The sequence below is a fragment of the Ambystoma mexicanum genome, chromosome 11 (assembly GCF_040938575.1).
Source record: "Ambystoma mexicanum isolate Mex_15411 chromosome 11, UKY_AmexF1_1, whole genome shotgun sequence".
NCBI lineage: Eukaryota > Metazoa > Chordata > Amphibia > Caudata > Ambystomatidae > Ambystoma > Ambystoma mexicanum.
The window spans coordinates 398,704,179-398,730,127 of NC_090934.1; the positions used below are offsets into that span (position 1 = coordinate 398,704,179).

Genomic DNA, 25,949 nt, shown 5'->3' on the forward strand with positions numbered 1-25,949 from the left:
CATTTAGTAACCATTTGCGGTAAATGCAAAACGCACTTGTAAAATGTCACACAAACTGTAAAAGTATCACAGATGCCACCAGCTTGTTTTAGGCACATTGTAAAAGTAACCACAAATCCATTATAAAAAAAGAAAGGTTATAAAGTATCCTAACTTCACTGTAAGCTGATGTGTCATATTGTAAAAATGCAAGAATTCATAAAGAGAGACACAGTCTCTCAGTACTGATAGTCTTAGGGACTTGTCAGTTTCCCCATAAGGATGAGCAAACGGGCAGGGGAAGGAAAGCAGAAGTCAGGGCAAGGTTCAAAATAATCAAAAAGAGGGTGTCCCATAGAAATCTGTGGAGGGAAAGTTGCAAAAAGGAAGTCTTTCCTAACAGGCCTTTGCCATGGTTAGTTCGGAGTTTGAAGGGGTTACCTATTGACAGTTACCACTTCCTGTTGGTTATACATCCTGGAGAGCCCATCAGCATTGCTATGTTGAGTACCCGTCCCATGCTCAATAGTGAGGCCAAAGCCTTGGGACTAGTCAGTTTCCCTATAAGAACGAGCAAACCAGGCAAGGGAAGTAAAGCAGAATGCTTTACGTATCGCAAAAAAGCCAGGACAGGGTTCAAAACAAGCAAAAAGAAAGGGTGTCCCATAGAAACCTATGGACGGATAGTTGCAAAAAGAAAGTTTTTCCTAAAGGGCCCTCACCATGGTTCCTTCTGAGATAGTTGTGGCTACCTATTGCCATGTACCACTCTCGGGGCTGTTCACCTTAATTGTTTACAATAAAACCCTCTTGAACCATACTCTGGATTGTGGGAATTTTTAAGGCCATCTGTGACAAGTGCATTTTTTTGGCAAAAGGCTCCCTTGAGACGTTGGCGGTTTGTGGCACTGACTCACAGGTGGGGGCTAGCCTCATTTTTTGGTGTAGCAACAGGTTCCCCTGAGCCAGCAAAAGTGGCACCAACTGTGGAGGATATGCCCATGGGCGGTCGTGGTCACAGGAAAGGATGCCTTCTGATTTTTGTGCGGCTAGTGGCCATACTGTGTCATGCATCCCTGGAGGATCTGGGATGTCCGGGGCTGGTCTGGTACTTGCAGCAGAAGTGTCTTGCATGCTGGCACATTTCTCTGCTGCCTGGCTAGCTTGTGTGCCTGTTGGGAGAGATGAGACATGCTGCCAAATACATTGGGAGTTTGGTGTGAATCATACTTATACATTTTGGCGGCAGTTACATGCAACTAATAAAGAGAAGGGGTGAAACCTGACACATGGAGCTATTTGAATTGACATCCGGAGACACATGCAAAAGGGATGTGTTTGATGCTTCTTTCAAATGGTAGGCTCTGAAAATGTGTTCGCTGGGAAAAGTCTTAATGCACGTTTTCACCCTATCATGCACACAGTTGGCCCTTGCTCAACCATGTCATTGGTGATGCGAGTGGATTTTCCCACCTGTGAGGTGTGCTTGCTGTGGAGAGGCCCTTTGATATTGCAGATCATGTTGTACACCAATCCAGTTCCTACAGCTCTTTGCCACCTACATTTGTTCAGAATGACGTCCATATGGATGGAGCATGGGTAGATAACATTTGTCCAGCATATGGTAATTTAGCCTCCTGGAGTCTCAGGTTGGGGGTTACTTTGGCCAGTATGTGTTTCAACTACATGGGTGTAAGGGTTGCTGGTTATGGTGGACACCGAGGACACATGATGCTACATGTTCCACTGTATTGGTTCTGTCAATTGTGCAAGTGCACTGCCTGCCCCAGAGTCTGCAGGAGGACTGCAAGTTTATAGCTTGCCACCCAATTCAGGTTGTGCATTTACTTAAGGGCAACCATCTATTCACTTGGGACTACTGTCTATTCCACCCTCTGTGGCTTCAATATCCTCCATGTGAATCATGCACAGTAGACTGTTCACCATGTTCAATGGTGTCACATTCAAGGCCTCCACTGTCCCCCTCCGGTGGCAGCTGTTGCCTTAGTTTGGTGGGATATGAGGGCATTGACCTTTAGGGCATTCCATCTTTTCCTGAGGTCCTCACAGTCACAGTGCATTATGTCCCTTATTTCACCAGAGATGGTCGTCTTCTTCTGGCTCCAAATAGCTTGTGTGTGTGTTTCACTTCCTTATCAGCCAGCATGGTGATCTCTGCCTCCATTAATTTAGACTTTTGCTGCCTCATTTCTGGTACTCTGGGTTTGGATTTTTCTGCAGAAACGAAGTATCCAACAACACCACTTTTTCAAGACTCCCTGGTGGCTAGTGGACTCCAGGACCCCAAACCCCCTCCCACCTCCCCCCTGCCTTCGAATTTTTTTAATTTTTATATTTATCCACACCCCTGGGGGCAGATGATCACTGCCCCCAGGGGTCTCCACTGCCATGGCGCCATGCTTTGGGGGATTGGGGGAGAAGGGGCTGCTTACCTAGTAAGCAGGCCCCCTTCCCCGCTCCCAAAACAGATCCCTGGTGGTCTAGTGGGCATTGCTGGCCACGGATCGAGCTCTGCGCCTGATCCGTGACCAGCAATGCTGTCACACAAGGTATTGTTGGAAAGGGGAGAATCTCCCCTTTCCAACGATACCTGCCTCGATCTCTGGCTTGAAATACAGCCGGAGATCGAGGCAGAGTAAGGTGAACACTCACCTTCTGTTTTCACAGCGGCAGCCGAAAATGGCTGCCACGGTGAATCTACTTTCATATCATGTCGCCGTGCATCACGCACGCCGCAGTGAAATTGAAGGTAATCCAACCCCCGGGCAGTGAAGGGGGACCTCCCCCTCTCATAGCCTGGGCGTTGGATATAGTTTTGTGCGATCCCTGCCCAGCAGGGATCGCACAAAACAGAATGCCAAAAAGGACAAGGTATCTGGTTCTTGGCAACAGGGAGGTAATCCCAAGGACGAGATAACTCGCCCTTGGCACTAATGAGGTTAAAGAACTGCTGGGCAACCCCGCCCTTTCCGCATTTTTCACGGTTGAGTGAGCCCACCAGTCCTTATTCCCGTGCCCTAAACCCGGAGACTTTCCCAGGCCTATCATCGCTAGGATTCTCAATTATATGGACAGAGACCTTACCCTTCGCCTGTCGCGCAAAAAGGGGGACCTACGCTTCGACTCAATCAGGATCTTCCCCGACTTCTCTGTTGGAGTGCAACAGGAGAGGCGCCAGTTTCTCTGCGTCAAAAAACTGCTAAGAGAGCGCAACATCCCCTATTCAATACTGTTCCCTGCACGACTCAAGTTCACCTATAAGGAAAAACTGTACTTTTTTACTGTACCTGAGGAAGCTGTGAAGTTCATAGAGTCGCAGATACTGCTTCATATTCCAGCAGAGGACCCCATGAATAATGATTGAGCACTAGCCTGTTTAATTTCATGTCGCTTTTTTTTGGTCATTTATGTCTACTCGCTAATGGGATGATGGCAACAACGGCCTTACTGGCCCCCCTGCGCATATACACTCGATTCCTCTAGCGGTGGTACACCGAGTCGGTTGCTTATTTTCTGCCATTCCCTGCTCTCTGCTCTATTTTGCCTCACGCGGCACATGTTTGTTCTTGCTCCAGTATTCTAACCAATTGTTCTCATGCCGCCTGGAACTGACTATGTTGCTCAATCTTTTGTTCAAGCCTTTATTGCTGCGTATACTGGTGATACACAATGTGCGAATGTTATGTATACCGCTGACGCATGTACCGCTTTTGGTACTTTATGGCTCCTGTTTTCTTTATGTGTCGACTGCACGGCAACAGCGTGCCCCACTGCGGTTGCAATGGTCACTTTTGAGGGGTTCTTGGTAGTTGTTGGCCCCTGTTGGGCCTGTGGTGTGGTGGATCTATGTTGGGATTGGCCCGCTAATTCCTGTTCTAAGGGGATTTTTGGTAGAATTGGGAGGGGGAGCGTGGGGACACTTCCAGCCGTGAAGGGGTGGTAGGGAGGGGGGAATTGTCGTTTGGGGAAGGTATATCAAAAATGACGGAGGCAGACCAGCATATCACGTAACGTTAGAGTGTCCCCAGAGTGACAACACTAACTGTAAACACATGCCACGACGAACGTGCTGGGATGTGCCCAAGACAAGTGAAATGCCCACTACCATAATGTCCTGGAATGTCCGGGGATTGAGTAACCACACCAAGGCCTGCAAAATTATGGCTAATGCCCAAAGACACAGCAGTAAGATACTGCTGCTGCAAGAAACCCACTCTAAGGGTCGCCTAGCAATGAGCATGGCACCATCATGGGGACCTAACAGATACTACACTTCCTATTCCACACAGGCCAGAGGCGTGTTGGCACTGATCCATAAATCCATTACATTCATAGTACATAAGATAATGGTGCTACACTGTACAATAGTAAACAGAGTACCTTCTTGTAAACACGTATGGTCCCAATGTAGATACCCCGGAATCTGTGGACACTCTGGCATCTATACTGCTGGGCTACGTGGGAATCCAGATCATCTGGGGAGGGGATATGAACTTGATACTGGACACTAGCCTGGACAGGACCGGGACCGCTCCCAGGTCACTGTCTGGCACGGCACGCAGATTAAATGAACATAGCGCAATGCTCAACATTCGAGACGCTTGGAGGACATTACATCCTCAACTGCGAGAATATACCTATTACTACTCTGTCCACGATAGCTCCTTCAGAATTGATCTGTTCCTGGTGTCAAGTGAAGTGATGGGCAGGGTAGGGGGAGCGCAGATACTGACTCGTAAGTTCTCTGACCATGCCCCAATCACCCTATCGGTGGAATTAGGAACACCCGTCCCAACATTTAGCACACATCATTTCAAGTCTGCTGCCCTCAGGGACATTGTGTTCAAGGCTGACATATTGGCGGATATTGGGTCCTTTTTTTAGCATAACACCCCCCAGGCCACTGCTGTCGGTGTCCGATGGGACGCCTTCAAAACCTATATCAGAGGGATGTCCATATCCAAGGAGGCGGGAGTGCTGAAAACAATAAGGGCAGACCTCAGTCACTCTGAGTCCAGATTGGGAGGGTAACAGACCCGGTAAAACATTAGCAATTCTAACGAGGTGGGAGTGGGGCCAGGCACTGATTGCTTCTGTCAAGGACAGACAAGGCGTCACATGGTGGTTGGATCAGCAGATATTGGACATCTTCACCGACCTCTACACAAACCTATATTCCCTACCCCCCGAACACAGAGAACGACATATAAGGGATCTCCTCGATCAGATACCCACAACATGCATCTCCTCCTCAACCAGGGCACAGCTGGATTCCCTGATCCTACTGGACAAGATAGGCAGGGCCATCTCAGATCTTCCTAAGGGTAAAGCACCAGGCCCCGACGGGCTCGCAGCCGAATTCTATCAGGAACACATAGCTATACTAGCCCCCAAACTACTGGAGGTCTGGGATGAGTCATTCTGCGCGTCTGTCGTCCTCCCTCTCCTTAGATGAAGCCGTTGTAACGGTGTTACATAAACCTGGCAAACCTAGCGATGAATGCGGTTCATACAGGTCCCTTTCTCTTATGAACCTAGACACCAAAATCTTTGCTAAGGTGATAGCGAACCGTTTCCTCCCAATTATGACACACAGAGTCCATGAGGATCAAGCAGGCTTTGTACCAGGGAGATCCACTTCCCACAACATCAGGCGGCTGTTTAATATTATGGCGCAAAATGATCAGGGCTCAAATGCAGTTGCGGTCACACTCGACGCTTAAAAAGCATTCGATATGGTATAATGGAAGTATATGTAGTTAGTGCTGGAGACAATGGGCGTCGGACCTAACATGATTAGATACATTAAACTATTATACACCTCTCCAGTAGCCAGGGTCTGGGTCAATTCCCTGACGTCCACTCTGTTCCTGCTCTTCAGAGGCACCCGACAGGGTTTCCCATTCTCCCCGATCCTCTTCGCACTGGCAATAGAGCCAATGGCGGACCACATTTGAGCGTGCCATTCCCATAGGGGTATGCTATTGAAAGACACCCCCGAGATTATATCCCTCTACTCAGATGATGTGTTATTATACATCAGGGGCCCCGCCACTCATCTTGATCCAATATTACGGGACATCACATGCATAGGTACCCTCTCGGAATTCACAATTACTCCAAATCCGAGGTCTTTCCGCTTACTAACACTACCCAAAAACCAGCCACTGAATACCCACTCTGCTGGTCCCCCACCGGGATCAAGTACCTGGGAGTCCAGGTGTCCCTAGCCAGGAGCACCCTGCTGATGGGCAACTACCAGGCCGCAGCACAGCTAGCCGAGCACAAAATGACATGGTGGCACTCTCTCCCGTTGTCATTCGCCGGGAAGCTTTCCCTTATCAAGATGGTACTGCTTCCCAATTTACTATACACATTTAGTAACATACCCATCTGGCCAGGGGAGAAATACTTTACGAGATTATACAAATTGTGCGCACAGTTCCTATGGCACTCGGGTGCGGTGTGCAAGAAATGGGCAGATTTGACGCTCCCATATGAAAGAGGAGCGTTTACTGCCCCTGACCTAACACTATATTGCGTGGATGCACAGGCCCAATACACCACTCACTGGTATCCTGGCTCCCCATCCCACCCACATGTCAAGCTGGAAATCCTGGCGGCATCCAGAGTTAATATAATGACCCTCACATTACATCAGCAGTATAAACCCGACTCGCCCATTTACCCAGTTGGAATTAACCTTGTGTGCCTGTGATCGACTGCTGAGTACAACAGCAGAACATCACCCCTATTACAAATGGCTTCCTGTGTGGGGGTTTCCCGCGCTGGAGCCTACAAACGATACTGCCCTGGCTCGGCACTGGGGGGCTCTGAGCTACCAGGCACTAACAGACTTCTATCCTGATGGGCGGTTTATAAACCCACAGACATGGAAACCGGGCCACTCTGGGTCGGTGCTGGAGATCCTACAATATTATAGGCTCTGCGCCGCCTTCCGTGCCGCATGGCCAGCTTTCCCCAATGAGCCCCCTGACTCCCCAGGGATTGCATACATTGCCAATTCGGGTGGCGCCCGCGGCGTAGTCTCCTTGCTATATAAAATGGTATTGGCGGGCGCCCCTGCCCGGCCTTCTAGGGCACGCAGTGAATGGACAGAGGAATTGGGCCTCGAGGTCTCTGACCAGTTATGGGAAAAGTTGTGCTCACACACCAACAAAGTCTCCCTCAATTTTCGCCATTGTGCAATGCAGTATAATTACTTAACAGGCTGTAATACACCCCTCTCAGGATCTCCAATTTCGCGCATACCACCACACATTCCTGCCCCTGCTGCAAGGCAGAGAACGCGGACCATCTGCATATGTTCTGGACATGCCACAAACTGAGGGAATTCTGGGAGAGAATCCTAGGGACACTTGCTGAAATCATTGGGCCTCATTCCGGGTTTGGAGCTAACCATGGAGTAATTAGCTCCATGGTTGCCTCCAAAACCGTCCCAAGTCCGGCATGGTGAATGGAGTAATTACGGGTCCATTCCAGGGTTGGAGGGACCGGTAATTCCCCATTCACCTTTTGCCCTTCCCCATTCCCATTTCTGCCCCATAGGGCTCAATGGGAATGGGGAAGGAGGTAATTACGGCACCGTAAATTACGGTACCGTAATTACCTCCGAAGTACCTTTGCGGGTCCCGTACTTTACTCCTGCTAAAAGCAGGAGGTAAGGAAAGACCCGCAAAGGGACCTCGGAATACGGAGGTAAGGGATTACCGGCATCGGCACCCTTACCGGTGCCGGTAATTCCTTACCTCCAACCTCGGAATGACCCCCATTGTAATCAACCCTGACTCACTGGGTGTCTTGTTTGGGGTGTGGAAAACCAATGACATTAGGCGCATGGCTGAATTTCTAAATATAAGCTGCATAGTGGCTAAGAAATGTATACTCCAGAGCTGGAAGAGTCCCCCTCTCCTGACATTTCAGAAGTGGCTACACGTACTTACCTGGTCCCGAAATTGCGAAGAAGAGTACCTCACTATGCTCCCTACTCATTCTCGCCCCAAGAACATATGATGTGCATTCAACAGCTACCTTAACAGCCAAGAGGAGAGCACATCTGAGAGTGGCTCATCTCTGGCCCCACAGGGAAGTACTTAAATATCGTGGTGCATCATGATTTATTGCCTCCCCACTTGCTATTATGTTGCTCTTGCAGTTACTGTATTACTTTCCATGTGTACATTGAATGTATTGTTTGCTCTGACATATGAGTTTGTTGTATGCCTCTGCCTACAAAAATAAAAAAAGAATTGGACTCAGTTGTCAGAATTCCCTCTGCCCTTAAAATGGAATTACAATGGTGGAATTACAAGAATTCTGTTCTATGTTTCCATTGGTGGGGCCGAGGTGGAATTGGATTGGCTGGAATGTTCTGTATTCCAATCAATCTGGGTGGCCAGCAGGTCAATGTAGGCAATCAGTCAACAAAGAATATCTGGCCCTCTGATTAGACAAACTTTCGATGCACTCAGATTTTCAATATTTTTCACACCCTCAAATTAGCCATAATTTTAGCGATTCTTCCAATCAGTACCAGACGTCTGCACTGTGAAGAGGAATAGCAGTAGAAGTAGACTGTGCCCCCTTTTGTAACAAGGTAAGGAGAGACAGAAATTCACAGAGCTCCACTAGAACTACATCATGGTGTGGTCTTGGGTCCTTAGAGATTGATGGCAGCAACTAGCACATTTTCAACCCCAACATAGCCACATCCAATCCCTTCATACGTCAGTAGGCAGACTCTAGGAAGGTGACCCAAGCAAAGTAAAGAGAGTTACCCGACCAGCCAGACACCCATTATCTTCACTCCAAATCCTGATGTTGCTTTCGCTGGGGAAATGTTCTTTTGTGGAATACTGTCGTCTGTGCATGAAGGAGGATCACTTTCCACCCTTACATTGAGAAATTATGCAGCGATTCATTCTGTGGCAAAGGGATCCAGCGGGTGCTTTGGGTGGTCCATGCAGCTGTACTTACTTAATAGAGCACCAGTATTTCTTTTTGGTGCCGATAGTAATCTTTCTGGTATCTGTCAGCAATACAGAAGGACTTGCAATCATTGTGATCATCTTTACACAATCTAAAATTGGCAGGGGAGCTAAGAATTATTTATTTAAATGTATAAAGTGCCCATCCGGCCCTGAAGCATTGTGGCACTGTTACAGGTGACTTGCTTGGGACATATGGTACAGTGATATATTACAGTTGGGCATTAGTACAGTCAGGCCGCGGTAATAACATTTACAAGGTAATGACAGTGTACAATGTGGAAACAGTAAGGGATACATCACACTGATCTTGAGTTCAAACAGTTACTAGGGTGGCTGACTGTGCTTCGTACCTGGATAGTTCTGAATGGTAGTGTGATCTAGTGCAAAGGCATTACAGGTACTGCAAATACCTTGAAGGGGGATTGTGGTTAATGGCTCTCCCAGATTCCCAGATCACACAGGAAAGGATACAAGATGAATGACGAACTGATTTATAAAAACAGCGTTTATTTCAAGAATGGGCAAAGGTGTGAGCAAGTAGTAGGCCAAGAGCAGACCGGAGGACTGTGCAGCTGTGGTTCAGTGATGGCTCTCTGTTCATATGCATACCCTTCACACCTGCATGCAAATTCCATTGTGTGCCCACCCTGCTGTTTTGCGGATGTGCGTGCTAAGATGAGAGGTGTGCACTGACACAGAGATGTTTTCCAAAGTAACTGTGGAATTTACTGATGTTAGTGTGGAAGGTGAGGCTGAATTTCCACTGACAAAATGGCAGCAAAGGCACTCTACTCTTAGAAGTCCCAGTTCAAGGATGGCGCCACAAAGACTTGACACTTCTCTAGCACAAGTGGGGAAGAGATAAGCATTGAATGGGCAAATAGAGTAAACGCACCAGACACTCAAATAACAGAGCTCTCCAGATCAGGTTGTGAGTGGCCTCGGATGAGTATTCCAAAACCTATGCTATTTCAGCATAAGGCAACCACTCTAACCCCTATTCCCCAGGCAATAAGCAGCTGGCTTGTTAACTTTAAATTCCTGTCCTCAGTTGCAGAAGACTAGATTTTGTTTTCCTGCTATCACAGATCGCCTGGGCATCATTGTTTCTTAGACACTCCTGAGCAAATCAGGGAAATAAAAACTGCCTTTCATCGAAAACTTTATTTTAACATTAAAAAAGTATTTTAAAAAAAGAAGGGCTGGTGGATGTAAACTGAATTTAAAGCACAACTTTAACCTGCTAGCAAGTGCACAGTACAGGGACACTGCTTAATCCTCAAGGTCCTTTTTTTTATGCTTCCCTCTCTGAGTTGGCGGATGCTCTTTTTTCTTTGTCTTCTGTTCCTGGCTCGAAAACGTATACTTTTGCTTGTCTGGCTGCGCGTTGGGCCCGGGCATTGATCTCCTTTGGCCGCTTCTCCGTGGTGGGGCATCCATCCCAATACCGTGCTCTACCATAGCTTTCATTAAGTGCTCCTGCTTCTTCACCACAGCATCTTCCCTGCTCCAGATCAGTATGTTCACACCTGTGTGAGAGAGGATAGGGGCTGCGTCAGCCTGTGTAACCAGTGTTGCAAAAATGTACAGGTCCACAACAACAAACCGGTCTCCTGCAAGATGCGACATGCCTTGTGCCATCAAACCCAACATACTCTCATGAAGGTACACAGCACCAAACAACCCACTTGCAACCATCTAAAGGTTCACATCAACGAAGAATTAACAATGCAAAAATCACCACATGCAAATCTACATGATGGCCATGTCACCAAACACAAGTCACAAGACGATACAGGTCCCATTCACCACAACCACAAACATCAAAATGCCCCCGGTAGGAACTTGGCAAATTCAGCCAATCGATTTTGATGTTTGATGTGTCTTTTTTTTGGAGTGACAGTGCCTATTATCTAGGAATGTCCACTGCAGAGTGGGTATGTGTGTGGTATACATGAGATGAGGTTTGCAGAGGAGAAAAATAAGAGGGTGTGGGAGCAATTATTGTGCTCCAGGTTATGAACAGATTGGTTGTTTCATATAAAAACAACGTGATGATTAGATGTTGAGTTAGGACATTTTTGTATAAAAAAACTGCATTTGACAATTAAAATTGAATCTATCAGATATGTTTTGAGTCTGAACTTGATTACAATTGCAATAGGCCACATTGGTTTTGAGTGGGTTTTGTGTAGCATGGCTCTGTTTGGTCCAGTGCGCCCTTTTAGAAGTCCACTTGCCCTGTGTGTAAGTAATGAGCAGGGGGGAAGAGTATCCAATTACAAAAGACTGGCTCTACTGCTAGCAACAACTAGATTTTAGGCAAGGGTTCCCATTGAAAAGGGGGCCTGGCAGGCATCAGGAACCATTTTCTTAGGCAGAGTAAAAATATTTGGTATTGAAGTGCAGTGTTAGTTTCCCTTTTTCTGTCTGGACATTGAAGCCAGTTCTTTTTTCCAATACAAGCAACCTGCACAAGTGTACATGATTTCAGGATAAACGCAACCCAAGAAAATGGCCTTTGTACTGTGGCAAGTTGTGCTTGGCTTCTCAGGGAAAATGTGTGTATTTACTCCAGACATTGGTAACCATCTTTGGATGATTTCAGAACTACGTGATTCCTTTGCATTCCCCCGTCACTGGAGTCCTAAAACGGAGGCCAGTGACACCACTCTCCCGAGTAGATCTGGAAAGCTTTTGCAGTCCCTGGAGTGTCCCAATATGTAGACTAGACATGATTCATTGCTTCTTCCTACGTTCTGTCCTGCTGGACGAAGGAATTCTCAACTGCAGGCGAGCCGATCGTCCACCCAAGCTTGTAGCAATTAACAATCCTAATGGACTGGCGTGTCTCAGCCCAGCCATGCCACTCAATTATCAATCACCCTCTAGAAAAAAAAGCGTCACATCCAAAAAAACACTACAGTCCCAGGAATACATAGACCAACGTTACCAAACACACAACTGGATTCTACATGTCTACGCCACTAAAACAGACATAACTCACAACCTTCTACTAGCCTACACCACAAAACAAACCACAATATTCAGGCACACATCACCTGACACAGCATAATAACAATAATGTACAAGAAAACAAACAACAGTTACTTACCTGTAACAACGGTTCTCCAGTGTTGGTATCACCCAGAGATTCCAAGGTTCTAAATAACTCCCCGTCTTCAGGCTTGGAATCCTTGGTGTTATTAAAATAATGTTACCAACATGAAAAGTTTAATATACAGCCTATGTCTCTCATTTTGGTGCTTATTAACCATAACCAAAGTGGGAAAATGTTTTAAGCTCCATCTCTGAAGGCCATCTCTAGATTCTGTAATCAAGTCATGTAGCCAAATACATTTATAAGCATGGAGATATAGCCTGGAGGAGGCAGTGGGTGGGTAACATGTGAATCTACGAAGGATAACTGTAACTATTATTCTCCATTGTTGGTAAATAACTTGTTTTTTCCTCCAGCATTGGATCTCTCAGATTCACACCCTCTGAATAGAGTAGCAAGCAGTACATAACACGGAAAGGGAACGCAGGCGATGCTATGATGTCATACCATAACAGAAAAGATGTACATCCTTTCCCATCACAGTCTCTGCTCTGGCATCACAATATTGACATTAGTGTCTTGCAAACATCAGTAGGGTGGTCTTTCAGGTAGCTGCTCTACAGATGTCCTGGATAGGGGCCCCAGCATGGAAGACAGCGGTAGCTGCTTTGCCTCTGGTGGAGTGTGCCTTCAGCGCACTGTTGAGGGGTCTGTCAGCTGCAGAGTGGCACTATTTTATGCAAGACGTTATCCACCTTGTGCCCTGTGCCTGGTGGGCCAAATGCCACAAAAAGCTGGTCTGTCTGTGGTACAGTGAATGTAGTAGCGTAGCGTCCACCTGGCATCAAGGGTGCGTAAAGCAGATCCGTCAGGCATCAAAAGGTTTTGAAAACATTTTTGTAAGCTAACAGTTTAATGATACTGTTAGGCAGGTTTCTGGGATGCATCTTCAGCATGACTTTGCTGGCGAGAAACCTTGTGATGGGCACATTAGAGGAGAAGGCCTCAATTTCACTGACCCCTCTAGCGGACGTGGTCACTAAGAAGACAGTTTTCCCAGAAACTTACTTTAGGTCAGTCTTGTACATAGGCTCGAAGGTTGATTTCATCAGTTCCCATGCAAGTGCCGACATAGCCGATGGGGGAGGAAGACCCAGTAAGCCCTAATGAATTGTTTCGCAATGGGAATGGCTAACAGCCGCCCCATGCCTTCGCTACACTTCTAGTATGAGCTTACTGACAAGTGCACTTATTTCTTATTGATTCGGTTTATTCAAACCTTAACATAGCAATACAAATACGGAAAATTCTTCACTGTTCTTCACACAATCTAAAATCATACATTTATGCCTTCATCCTAAAATTAAAAAAATATATATATATTTTTTTTTTAAAAAGCAATTCATTCCACATACAAAACTGATGCCTGATACAGTACATGACCTAAGGCTGAGCCGTGTGGCACTTATCTAAGTTTAAAGACTTCATAAACAATGCAATTTCCAATCCATCTGAAGTATTATGGATACAATCACATCTTTGCCACATGTTAAAGGTGGTGCACAACTTCCCCAGATGGGTCTTCCTCTGGGCATTTAAGGCTGTACATTCCAATAAAAGATGTTTACTAGTTTCCGCTTTAGCAGAGAGGCCACACAACCGACATGCAGTATCGTCCACTTGAATTGACCCTCTATTCAAAAGCACTTCTTTGGTTAACAGCAAGCTCCATCTTAATTTAAGAAGCAGATTGCAAAATTATTCGTTTGGAAACTGAAGTAATTTCTTTGAAATCATCCCTCTTTTCTTATGTTCTTTGAAAAATGTTTCAACAAATGATATTTGTGAAATCGCTCCACATTCTCAAGCCAGTCTTTGTCAAAGAGAGCATTTTTTACTTTATTCGGGTTCTCCATCAAGGTTGCCTTATCCAATGCAAGATCCTCCCAAATCTTATCCGAGTCATGGGCAAGTTGAACAAAAACATCCCTAACCTTTCCCAAAGTCATATTCAGTAACATTTGGGCCCCCGGAACTTCATGCAGCGAATCACACCTTGAGTTTATTAGTTTAGTATGCAGAGAGAGTTTTTTCCAATAGAGACAAGCTTTAAATTAGACCAAACCCAATTCATAGCGGATAGCCACGTTTGGGATCACGTTTGAGACCACGTTTGAGACCTTCAGGCATCACCTCCACACCACTGCCTCAATAGTGTCAAGACCTCCAATCATTGGGCCTCATTGCGAGTATGGAGGTAGCCATGCCGGTTTTAGCGGCATGGCTACCCCATACCGGGTACCGGGTCTAGGTTCCTTGAATGGGGAAATACCGGGCCATTCCGACCTTGGAGTGTGAGTCTAGAAATTACCCTCCCATATCATAGGCAGTATAATTTGTTAGCCGAAAACCAACCGCATCATATGTTCAGCATTATTGGTACCGACTCATGAGCATAACCAGAGAGCGTCCATTTTATAGGAATAGAATTCGCCATTTAGGTAATTTTTGCTTTCTTGCTTTTCTGTTCAAACTGCTTTGCTGTAAGTGAATTCTATTTCGTTCTTGCTCATGCATAGAGCAAGGCCACAAGTTACATGTTGAAATGCAGCCCAGACAACCCAGACAGCAATGCCCCAGTCTCCTCCCTCACAAGTCCTTGGAAATAAGCAACAAGGCATTTAATCACTACTCACTACGCAGGTGCCAGCTAGTCCTGCTGGTGCGGCAGAAACTGTACAAATGAACAGTTAAAGGCTGAATTATACTCTCTTCTGCGGCCCCCCTTCATTGAGCCCCTGTAGGTCGAGCTGACCTCTAGCCCACGGATAGAAACTTGAAGATAGTAAGGCTTGGAATGTGTCTCTCCCCTGCACGCAGCTTGCTTGTAAGAACAAGTGCATTATGTTCCCTAAAACAAAGAATGGTGTCTGCACCTTTGCAAATTGCAAAGTGTTGCTGAATAAATGTCTGAGGGGTGTCATATTTGTCATAACTGTCAATCATCGAAACCATTGCAAAGAAAGATGCATTATGGGCGGTTTTGAATGTGTCACTACTGATAATAAGATGATCATTTTGTATATATGTAACTGATGGAGAATGCTCGCTCTCTTGCGTCCCACGAGGTCTGGGTGACACACGTTGCTGGACGTCAGACCCAGTCGGCCGACAGACTATTTGCTTTGCAATAAACCCTAGATTTTAGGAATTGAACCTCGTGTCTGGTGTATCAGTTTGTGTGTGGTGATTGTGCCTTGCGCCTTGATATGCGAGGGTCCCATAGGGGCCCCATCAGTAGGGCACGGTATTTCCTCATTCAAGGAACCCAGACTTGGTATACATCCCCATTCCCATTTGAGCCCCCATAGGGCCCGTTCATGATGGGCCCGTTGTTAGCATCCTGGTCTGCTTGCGGGACCCACTAAGGACGCCTGGTTTTACCAGATGTCCTTAGCGAGTCCCGCAAGCAGACCTCGTAATGAGGCGGTAGAGGGTTAATGGGGCCGGAAGCTCTGCCGGCACGGTTAACCCTCTACCGCCAGGGTCGCAATGAGGCCCATTGTCTCACTTAAGCGTTCCACACCATACACCAGCTCAGGGATGATCTTGCCCTCATAAAATTGTATCGCCGGTTTTATAGAAAATCTGCTGTACCTGCGTTCCAGCCTCGCAAGTTGTGTAGAAAGACCTACGGCTTTCAATTTTAATTCTTCCCATGTTTTCTTGAGGGATGGCTGAGCAAATATATGGAATCCCAAGTAAACCATACTGTCGGAGCACGCAAGCCCAAAGTCTCCCAATGACCACACCAGTTTTCTACGTTTCCTCCCTTTAGCCAGCTGTATTACTTTAGTTTTTGAGGGATTGATCTTTAACCCATTCAACATAGCATATTCTGTAAACCCATTTATGAGCATTTGTAGGCCAATCTGAGTAAGGTCAAAAAGAAGAAAATCATCAGCGTATGAAATCCATGGGACTTTAAGGTCCCCTACATTTGGTGGTTGTCAAGTTTCAATATGGGAATAAAGGCAATCACTCTAGATAGTCTGTAAAAACGGTCAACTTTTGTTCAAACTGAACACAAACTTTTAACTGCAAGAAAGATTCTCTGTAATTGTTTGGAAGTCTGGCTTCTCTTCACTGCTGAAGTGAAATTTCTTTACATTCTTCCAGAAGCTGTCCCAGAATCAGACTCTCAACTTGTCACTTAGACGGAACCTTGCTTATCTACTAAATATAACTTGAACACAAAGTCAATGTCTATACGTATAGCAACGTATTTAGGCGAATTTGACTTCAGGCTTCCTTCCAGCGCTGCTCACACTCCGATCAACGTTTCTTCCTGTCAAACACCACAACAACCTTATTTCAGTCCGTTTCTTCCCTTAACTATTTTTTAAAGCATTTGACCTGAACTTGTCATTTTTCAGGGCTACCTTCTAATAAGCCCAGGCATAACGGCTCTCTCTCTCTTCCTCCTCCGTAACCTGGCAACCAGAAAACACAGGAGTCTAGCGTAGATAAAAGCCCCCGTTCACTCATTCCTTTATTCTGAATAATGCTGTGAGGTGCTGTGAGGCTGGATGTTATCAGATAACATCCCCTAGTTTCATATACTTTAACCTCTCAGGTGATTGACCCTTTCACAGTGGTACAAAGCCAAACCTGTCTAAGTGTATCCCGATATATGAGACTTATAAATTGAACAGACAGGAGGGCCAACATGCACCCCTGCACCAAGCCAGTGTGTAACTCTATTCTATGTGAAAGAGCACCCTCTTTATTCAATTTGACTTTAATGGCAGTCCCCAAGGCAGCCCCTAATCTACTAATTTAGTCCACAGCCTATTTCGGTCCACACTATCGAAGGCATTAGATAGGTCTATGGAGTCCATATAAATAGACCCCTTGGATTTTCCCTGGCTTGATCTTGAAATGAACAAAGGCTCATACCATGCAAAGACTTTGAATGTCCTTTTCTAAAACAAGCTAGTAATTTACACAACGGATGCGTAGACTCCACCCATTGTTCAAGGTGGTTAAGAACTAATGAGGAAAATAACATACAATCTGCATCGATCAATGAAATTGGTTGATCGTTTTTTGGTTCGTTTCTGGGACCATGCATATAAATGGGGACTACACTAGTTAGTTCCCATGAAGTTGGAAACACACCAGTGCTCACAATGCCCGCAAAACAAAGTAAGAATCGTTCCCCAAGTACATGGATTAGGTGTAAACGTACAATTCATCAGGCCATTAGGGCCCGGGGCTCTCGGGTTACTACATGATTAAGGACATAATAGCTCCCAACTCTATCAGCAATCTCCACTCCTGATTTAAATAGGCTCTCTCAAAACCAGTCGAACCCCGCACCGCACCCATGGTGTTCCCATACAGGTTACCAAAGAATGTTGGCCATTGCGGTTCAGACACCACGTTCAGTTGGTTAAGAGACAACCGAGTATCAAGTGAGTTTATCAACTGCCAAAAGACCTTAGAGTCCTTGTTAATTAAGACACCAGCATGGCTTCGGCGTCGGTCTGTAAGAGTCCCGGGTGACGGCTTCTACAGTAGTTTTTAGAACTCGTTTCATTTTTACCGCCCTGGTCCCAGAGTCCTTGTTCGTTCCTTTAATCAAGTGCATCTCCCTTCTCATCTGACTTTTTTCCCACAGCTAATTCTTCATCAAATTCGTGCTTAGGGATTTGAGTAGTTTTCTTACTGTGATTTGATCTTTTCTGTAACACATCACATTGGAACTTATTCAACATGCCGTCAAACTCATGCATACAAAAAAACTCAATTTTCCAAGACAGATCGGTACACCTCAAAACCTTTGCTAAATACTCATTTAAGCATTGGGTGTTCTTAAAGGAACATTGAATTCCATTTCCTCTTACATTTGTTGGCAAATTACAGGGACCACCCGTTATCCTGGTATTTGTCTTTACATCAAAGTCTGCTAGTAACATGCTGTGATCACTCCACCCTTTGTCTGCAATTAGAAAATGCAAACATATTCCCAACATGTCTTGGTCAGTAAAAACATAGTAAATGGTGGAATTGCACACCCCCCTATGACATGCAGCAGTTCCTAATGCATCACCAGTACATGTGTCATTTAAAGCAGTAAACCCTAATTCTCCCAGCATAAAGTTCCACTGCATTCTGAACAGGGCTTAAAATGAACAGTGTTAGAGTCCATGATTAGATCCCACGGCTCCAGCTCATTTTCCACCAATAGACAGTTAGCATTCAGGTCTACGGCCAACACAATGTTCCCTACTAATCCACCAGCCTGCCATTTCTGGATGTAGTGCAAGATTTGAGGCCGCAAAACATCCAAATCAGCCACCACCGGATGCCAGTATATGTGTATCAACAACACATTACATTCCAGCTCTTTGTTATACACAGCAAAGCCATAGCACCAAAGAACAAGTTACTTCTTACCTTGTAACGTTCTTTCGATGGGATGTTCCTCCGACGTATTCCTTATCTTTGATAATTCGTCTCCAGCTTGCTGGCCTCGGAATTCTTTTCTCTGTAGAGGGCGCTGCGCGTCGACATCCGCCGAGTCGATGTCCCTCGACAGCCACCGTATCGGCGCCGATGTCACCATGCCCATAAATAGCCACGCGCGGCGTCCGTTGCTCAGTTCCGTTTTGTAGCATAAGATAAGTCATGCCTGAATTGGTTATTGACCTTGAAGGAGCGTAAGCTGCAACCACAAGGGAAGTATTACTGTGGGGATGAATGGGAGGGGCGATAAGGAATACGTCGGAGGAACATCCCATCGAAAGAACGTTACAATGTAAGCAGTAACTTGTTCTTCGAAGGGATTGTGTCCTCCGACGTATTCCTTATCTTTGATAGACTCCCATAGCAGTGGCATGTAATTGGAGGTGGGAGTAATAATGTCATGTATCCCTTTTAGGAATGAACCGCATGTAATACGGCTTTTCCAAATCTGGTCTCTTGACTAGCGGAGGAATCCAGGTTGTAAAATATTGTGAACGTATGTGCGGACGCACATATGTCTCGGACCGGTACCCCTCTTTGGAGGGCCGAAGAGGTTGCGATACCCCTGGTTGAATGAGCCCTAAGATTTTGGGGTGGCTCTTTCCATGCCAGTTTGTAACATTCCAGAATGGCCAAAATAATCCACCTGGAAATGGTCTGTTTTGTTATAGGTAGTCCCAACTTGTGACCTGAGTATCCTACAAACAGTTGGTCTGCTTGCCTAATCCTAGCCAGTCTGCTGATGTAAAAGCTCAGAGCTCGCCTTGGGTCCAGCCTATGTAGCCTTTCTTCCTCTTTCCCCGGATGGGGAGGAGGGTAGAACGAAGGTAAGGTAATTTTCTGAGTAATATGAAATTCAGAAACCACCTTTGGGAGGAAATTAGGCTTCACCTGTAGGACAACTTTGTCCTTATGGAAAATTGTATGGGGGGGTTTACAAGAGAGAGCTTGTAGCTCGCTCACCCTCCTAGCAGATGTTAGTGCTACCAATAGGACAGTTTTAAGCGTGAGAAATCTCAGTGAACAAGAGTGGAGTGGTTCGAATGGAGTACCCATTAGGAAGTTTAAGACTAAATTTAAGTCCCATAAGGGAACTTGGAATGGTCTTGGAGGATAAACATTAGTTAATCCCTTGAGAAATTGTATTACTAGAGGTAGTTTGAAATACGATGGTTCCTCCGCAGTGCGCCAGAAGATTGAAATCGCTGCGAGATAGCCTTTTACAGTGCCAACTTGAAGGCCTGAGTTTGCCAAGTAGAGTAGAAACGATAACACTGTTGGTGTTCCACATGAAAAAGGGTCGATATTCCCTTCTCTACACCAGCTGCAAAATTTGATCCAACGGCAGCGGTATAAAGACTTTGTTGCTGGCCTTCTGGCTGAAAGCAACACCTCCATGACATCATCATGGAGGTCCCAATCCTTGTACCTCACCCTTTCAGAAGCCAAGCGTGAAGGTTGAGGGTTCTGATCTCTGGATGGAGAACCTGACCTCCCTTCTGCGAGAGAAGATTCTCTTTGAGTGGAAGACGGATTGGAGGGCAGATAGACATATCTAGAAGGTCCGGGTACCACGTTCTCCTGGCCCAGTCCGGGGCAATTAGGATCATGGTTTTCCGGAATCTTCTCAACCTCCTGATCATTTGAGGAATAACAGGGACTGGTGGAAACACTTAAAGGAGTGGGAACTCCCAGTCCACTACGAACGCATCTCCTAGAGCTCCTCTCGGGGGAAATTCCCTTGAACAGATCGCACTTCCTGTTGGTGCTTGTGGCGAACAGATCCACCTGAGGGGTTCCCCAAAGGGCGAAGATCTCTTGAAGGACTTCCTGAGCTAGCTCCCACTCGTGGGAGACTGTGCCCTGCCTGCTCAGAGCGTCCGCTGTCAAGTTCTTCTTTCCAGCTAGGTGGACTGCCGATAGAGAGATTCCTTCCTGAATTGCCCAAAACCAGAGCTGCATTGCCTCTCTGCACAGTGGCAGTGACCCTACGCCTCCTCTTTTGTTGAGGTAGTGCATGGCCACCGTGTTGTCCGTCATTATCAGGACATTTCTCCCCTGTACTGATGGCAGGAAAGCTTTCAGCGCTAGTCTGATCGCTCTCAGCTCCAATAGGCTGATGGTCAAGTCGTTGGCATGGGCTCCCCACCCCGTGAGTGAGGCGTCTGTGACTACTGTTATCTCCGGCCATGGTTGCCAAAACAGTTCTCCTTTCAAGATGTTGTCTGGATAGGCCCACCATAGAAGGTCGTGGGCTACCTTGTCCGGAATCCGGAGGAGATCTGTCATTCTCCCTGAGAATTGCGACCACTGAGTTCTCAGTGCCCACTGAAGAGATCTCGTTCTCAGGCGAGCCTCTGGCACAAGGAAGATGCAGGATGCCATGAGGCCTAGCAACCTCAAAAAGTCGAAGGCTGGGAGACGTTGGGCATTTTGGAACTTGTTGACCATCTGCAGAATATCTTGAGCCCTCACCTCTGGTGGCGAGGCTTTTCCCAGGGAAGTGTCCAGGACCGCTCCAATGAACTGGAGTCTCTGTGATGGTATCATCTGTGACTTCTTTAAATTGAGGGAGAAGCCCAGTTTGTGAAGGAAGTGGCAGACATAATCTAGCTGGATCTGAGCTTGTTCCGAAGATACAGCCCTGATCAGCCAATCGTCCAGGTAGGGGTAGACGTGGATCCCTTCCCTCCTTAGACTCACAGCCACTACCGACATTAGCTTGGTGAAGACCCTCGGGCGGAGGTCAGCCCAAATGGCAGAACTCGAAATTGATAATGAGAGTCACCAATTGCGAACCTCAGGTATTTCCTGTGTTTGAGATGGATTGGCACATGAAAATAAGCATCCTGAAGGTCCAGAGATACCAGCCAGTCCTGGAGCTGGAGGGCCTGAAGGATCTGAGAGAGTTTTACCATCTTGAACTTGTCCTTCCTGAGGAACTTGTTCAATTCTCGTATGTCCAGGATGGGTCTCTGTCCTCCGTCCTTCTTTGGGATGAGAAAGTAGGGGGGAGTACCAGCCCTTGTTCCTGTCCGCTACAGGTACCGGTTCTATGGCACCTTTCTCTAGCAGGTCTATAATTTCCTGCAAGAGGAGCGGATCTGGAACTTTTAGAGAGCTTTGCCCCGGTGGATGACTCTGAGGGATGTGTAGAAAAGGTAGGCAGTAACCCTGGGCAACTGTCTCCAATGCCCAAGCATCTGACGTTATAGCCTGCCATTCCGTCAGATGGTGAGTTAACCTGCCCCCTACAGGTGTTTTGTGTGGAAAGACCTCAGAGTGGTTTGGGGGCGGCTGATGCAGATGCCGAGGGTAAAGAGGCACCTGCTGCTGCTGCGGCTTTAGTACTTTTGACCCGTCCACCTCGGGTGGATCTCCTTTGGCCTCTTTGAACCGGCTGTCCTCTGCCTTTCCCGAATGCAGAATAATAGCGAAAGGACTTTCCTCTCCCAGAGGTTACTGAGGGGCGAAAAGGAGTTTGGCGGATTGCAGCTCCTAACGATTTTGCCGCTGCTTTAGATGTCTGCAACTTTTCCAGACTGTCATCAGCCTTTTTACCGAATAAAGAAGAGCCATCAAAGGGCATATTCAAAAGTCTGGCCTGTACATCTGGAGCAAAGCCAGACTTTCGCAACCACGCATGCCTGCGGATTGTCGTACTTGCCGCCATGGCCCTGCTGATACTGCCAGTGGAATCGATGCCAGTTTGAAGTGACTCGCGCTGTCATGATGCCTACCCCCGGAGCACCAGGCCAGGCCCAGCACCCCTGGGAGCAGGCATCACGCCCCCGGGTAAAAGCCCAGCGGCCCTTTATAGGGGCTCTTTGGACCCTGTTCTGGCGCCGTTGGCGCTAGGCTCATGTTGGACATCAGTCCTGGCGCCATAGGCGCCAGGCTCATAAGGGGAAGTGTTTGGTGCACTTACCTGAAGCAGACCATGCTGCACACTCACCTGATGCAGACCATGCTGCATGAAGAACTAAGCCAAATGAGGCTTAGGAGGGACTATTTTTCTGAAGGAACTATTTTGTTACTGGGGTGGGGCTGTGGAGGAATACTAACCTGGAACTTCTACCAAAGCTATTTAAGCCACGCCCGGACAGCCACACGTGCTTCGCGTTGTTCTGCATCCCAGCAGCTGAACGCTCACCGTGTCAGCTCCTGCACCTGGACTCCAGCCACGCCCGCCTCGAACCTGGAACACCTGTAAGGGAATAAGAGAAGAGAAAGGTGAAAACCAAGAACTTATTCAACCTTCTTACCTGCACCCGGAATCTTCACGCCAGCATTCCTGAAGGAAGACTTCCATTTAAAAGCACCGCGTTGCTCGCTGCAGCGCCGCGCTTCACTCACCTGTTCCCGAGACGCCGCCCGGCTCCATCGCGGCTCTCAGCACCGGTCGCCACATCTCTGCACCTAGGGGAGAGAAGAAGAGACAAAAGGTGAGCAAGGGAACACAAGAGGAAAGCTGAATTTTCAGCCATATTACTTACAGGCTTTTCTTGGTGAACCATTCCACATCTCGGGTCGGCGCCGCATCTTTGGCAGGTACCGCACCCCGGCCCCTATGGGGAAAGGACATTTTCAGCCATAATACTTACCGGCTTTTCTTGGTGAACCATTCCACATCTCGGGTCGGCGCCGCATCTTTGGCAGGTACCGCACCCCGGCCCCTATGGGGAAAGGACAAAAGACATTACTGGGGAATTATAAAGACATTTAGAGGGGTCGCCCTCATCACTAACTCACCTGACTTTGCCACCGGCAATTTAAACTCTCAACGCATCGCCTTGTTCTGCACCTGAAATAAAGGACAGAAAAGACAACATAAAAGGAGGCTCACACTTGAACTTTTGCATCTTCATACTTAAGGCGTATCGCTCAGAAACGTCAAGTGGATGTGCCAGCGCCATTCTGAAAACCAGTGAAGTAACTGGACGAACGCGCGCCCCTGCACCAGAAGCAGGATGGAGAGTTCATCCTTCCAAACCATAAGGTGAGCTTAAACCGGGGGTTTTGGAGGAATCAGAGAAGAACGAAGGGGGAAGGGGGGAGCAAGCACACTAATCAGCAGACAGTTAATCCCCTTTCTCATCTGCAGAAGGATATTCCTACGGGCCCGACAAGCAAGATTTGGGGGTCCTGTTCAATCAGTGGTCCGAATTCTGCGCTTCACGCTTGAAGAGGCCACAGCAACCCAGACCAGACCAGCGGCTCCGTGGGAGCCAGGTGAGCGTTACACGCACATGGCATCTTTGCCATCTTTAATGTTAAGGAAGGCTTCCCTTTCCTCTCCTTCGGGTATGCAGTCAGCCGCTGATGAAGCACACTCCCACAGTGTGTGACTGAACCTGGCGAGCGTACAGGTGGCGTTGATGGAACGCCATACTACAAGCAGAAAATACTTTTTTTTCCATAGAATCGTACCTTTTGTCAACTCTATCCTGTGGGACAGTAGGGTAAGCGGACCTGCTGCTTGATGAAGTTGCCGCTTGAACCACCAGGCTCTCCGGAGTCGGGTGTTTTGATAAGTATTCAGGGTCAGCTGCAGCTACCCTATACTTGGCTGACAATCTTTTATTGACTGCAGGGATAACTTCAGGAGTTTCCCAATTAGATGAAATCTTTCTTTGTAAGGCTGCATGGAAGGGGACCACAGGATCCTCCTGTGGACCTTTGTCTAATATGTCCGTCAGGTCATCCTGTTGAAAAACAGTTGAAAGCGCAGACCAACCCATAAATTCAATAATCCTTGCCATCAGGGTTCTATAGGGTGTTTCGGCATGTTCCCCTGGGTCTGGTTTAACAAATTCCACTTCTGGGGAAGTGTCCAGCCCACTTGCCTCATGCAATGACTCCTGTAGGTCTTTCAACCTTCTTTCCTCAGAGGTGAAATCCTCTGAAACAGGTAGTGTGGTCCTCTCTAACCCGAAGGTTTCCTGGTCAGAATCCTCCCCTTCTTCATAGATTGAAGATAATCCGGGGTACTCTGACCTCGGAAATGGTGTAAAACCCATTTCTAAGGCAGAAGGAGCCAAACTCGTCATTATTGGGCGAGAAAACGTCGATGCCGATGTGACAGGCTTCGAAGGCACCGAGAACGGCGTCGATAAAACTGGAAGAGGCCTTGAAGAACTCGAGAGGATCAGGATCCTACTCGAGGATGTTGACGACGGTCTCGGCGTCGTGCCGGAGGCTCTTGGTATCACCGTTGGCTGTGAAGTAGCCGTGGTTTTCTCTTTCATCGGCGTCGATGTCGGCGATGGCGTCGAGTCGATCGACCGATGCGTCAAAGAACCCTTCGACAACGGCGTCGATGGCGCCGATCCATGCGTCGAAGGGATCTTCGACGACGGCGTCGAAGACGGTGCCTTCTTACCCGATGGCCCGTGGCGCTCTCGGGTGGAATCTTTCGCCGGGTGCAGCGACTCGCAGCGTTTCGATTTTTGGGGTTTTTCACCCGGGGTATCATCCTGAGCTGTCTTCGAGGGGGTCGAGGCCGCTTTCTCGAAGACGCTTAGCATTTTCTTCCTGAATTCCTCCCACTCAGCCTGAGAGCTGTGTTTTGTGGGGCAGGAGACCCTTTCTGGGGAAACCGAAGATGACGAGGAAGGGGATCTTCGACATATCTTCTTTGAGTGTCTCGATCTCGACGAATGGTGGGAGCTACTTCGAGATCTAGAATGGGGATGCTTTAGACGGCGAGGAGACGAATGCCTCGACTCAGCCGAAGAAACTTTCGAGGAGGTTTTGACTGACTTACCTCTCTCGAGCTTCCCCTTGCCGTCCTTCAAGGCTTTCGCCGCCATGGACATGCAGTCCTCACACTCCGAACGATGGTGCTCGGCTCCCAAGCACCACAAGCAGATCCTGTGTGGATCTGTTATCGACATTTTTTTAAGCCGGATCGCGGCGTTGTCGGTTCTGATGAGGAAGCCATCGAGAACGAGTTGGTATTTGAGTAAATCTAGAAGGTTTATCTGACTGAACCGAGCAACGATATTCCGAGGCCCCACGAAGCACGGAAAAACAGAACTGAGCAACGGACGCCGCACGTGGCTATTTATGGGCATGGTGACATCGGCGCCGATATGGTGGCTGTCGAGGGACATCGACTCGGCGGACGTCGACGCCCAGCGCCCTCTACAGAGAAAAAATTTCCGAGGCCAGGAAGCTGGAGATGAATTATCAAAGATAAGAAATACGTCGGAGGACACAATCCCTTTGAAGGGTAAGGTTAAACACACACCACAGTACAACCCAATGAGGATTTAATTCCAATAATCAAACCCCCACAAGGGGCGCCCACCCCGACCCGGCTTGGTAGCTTGATAAAAAACCTG

At 47.4% G+C, this 25,949-nt stretch overlaps 1 protein-coding gene across 3 annotated transcripts in view; it reads right to left on the reverse strand.

Moving 5' to 3' along the window:
* Positions 1-10,156: 10,156 nt before the first annotated feature.
* Positions 10,157-25,949, reverse strand: part of DDB2 (damage specific DNA binding protein 2) — a 620,403-nt gene continuing 604,610 nt past the window's right edge. For all 3 annotated transcript variants that reach the window (XM_069623161.1, XM_069623160.1, XM_069623162.1), the window contains exon 11: positions 10,157-10,540. In XM_069623161.1, coding sequence (XP_069479262.1) covers positions 10,284-10,540 — 257 coding nt within the window. In that variant the 3' untranslated portion in view covers positions 10,157-10,283. The remainder of the gene's footprint in view (positions 10,541-25,949) is intronic.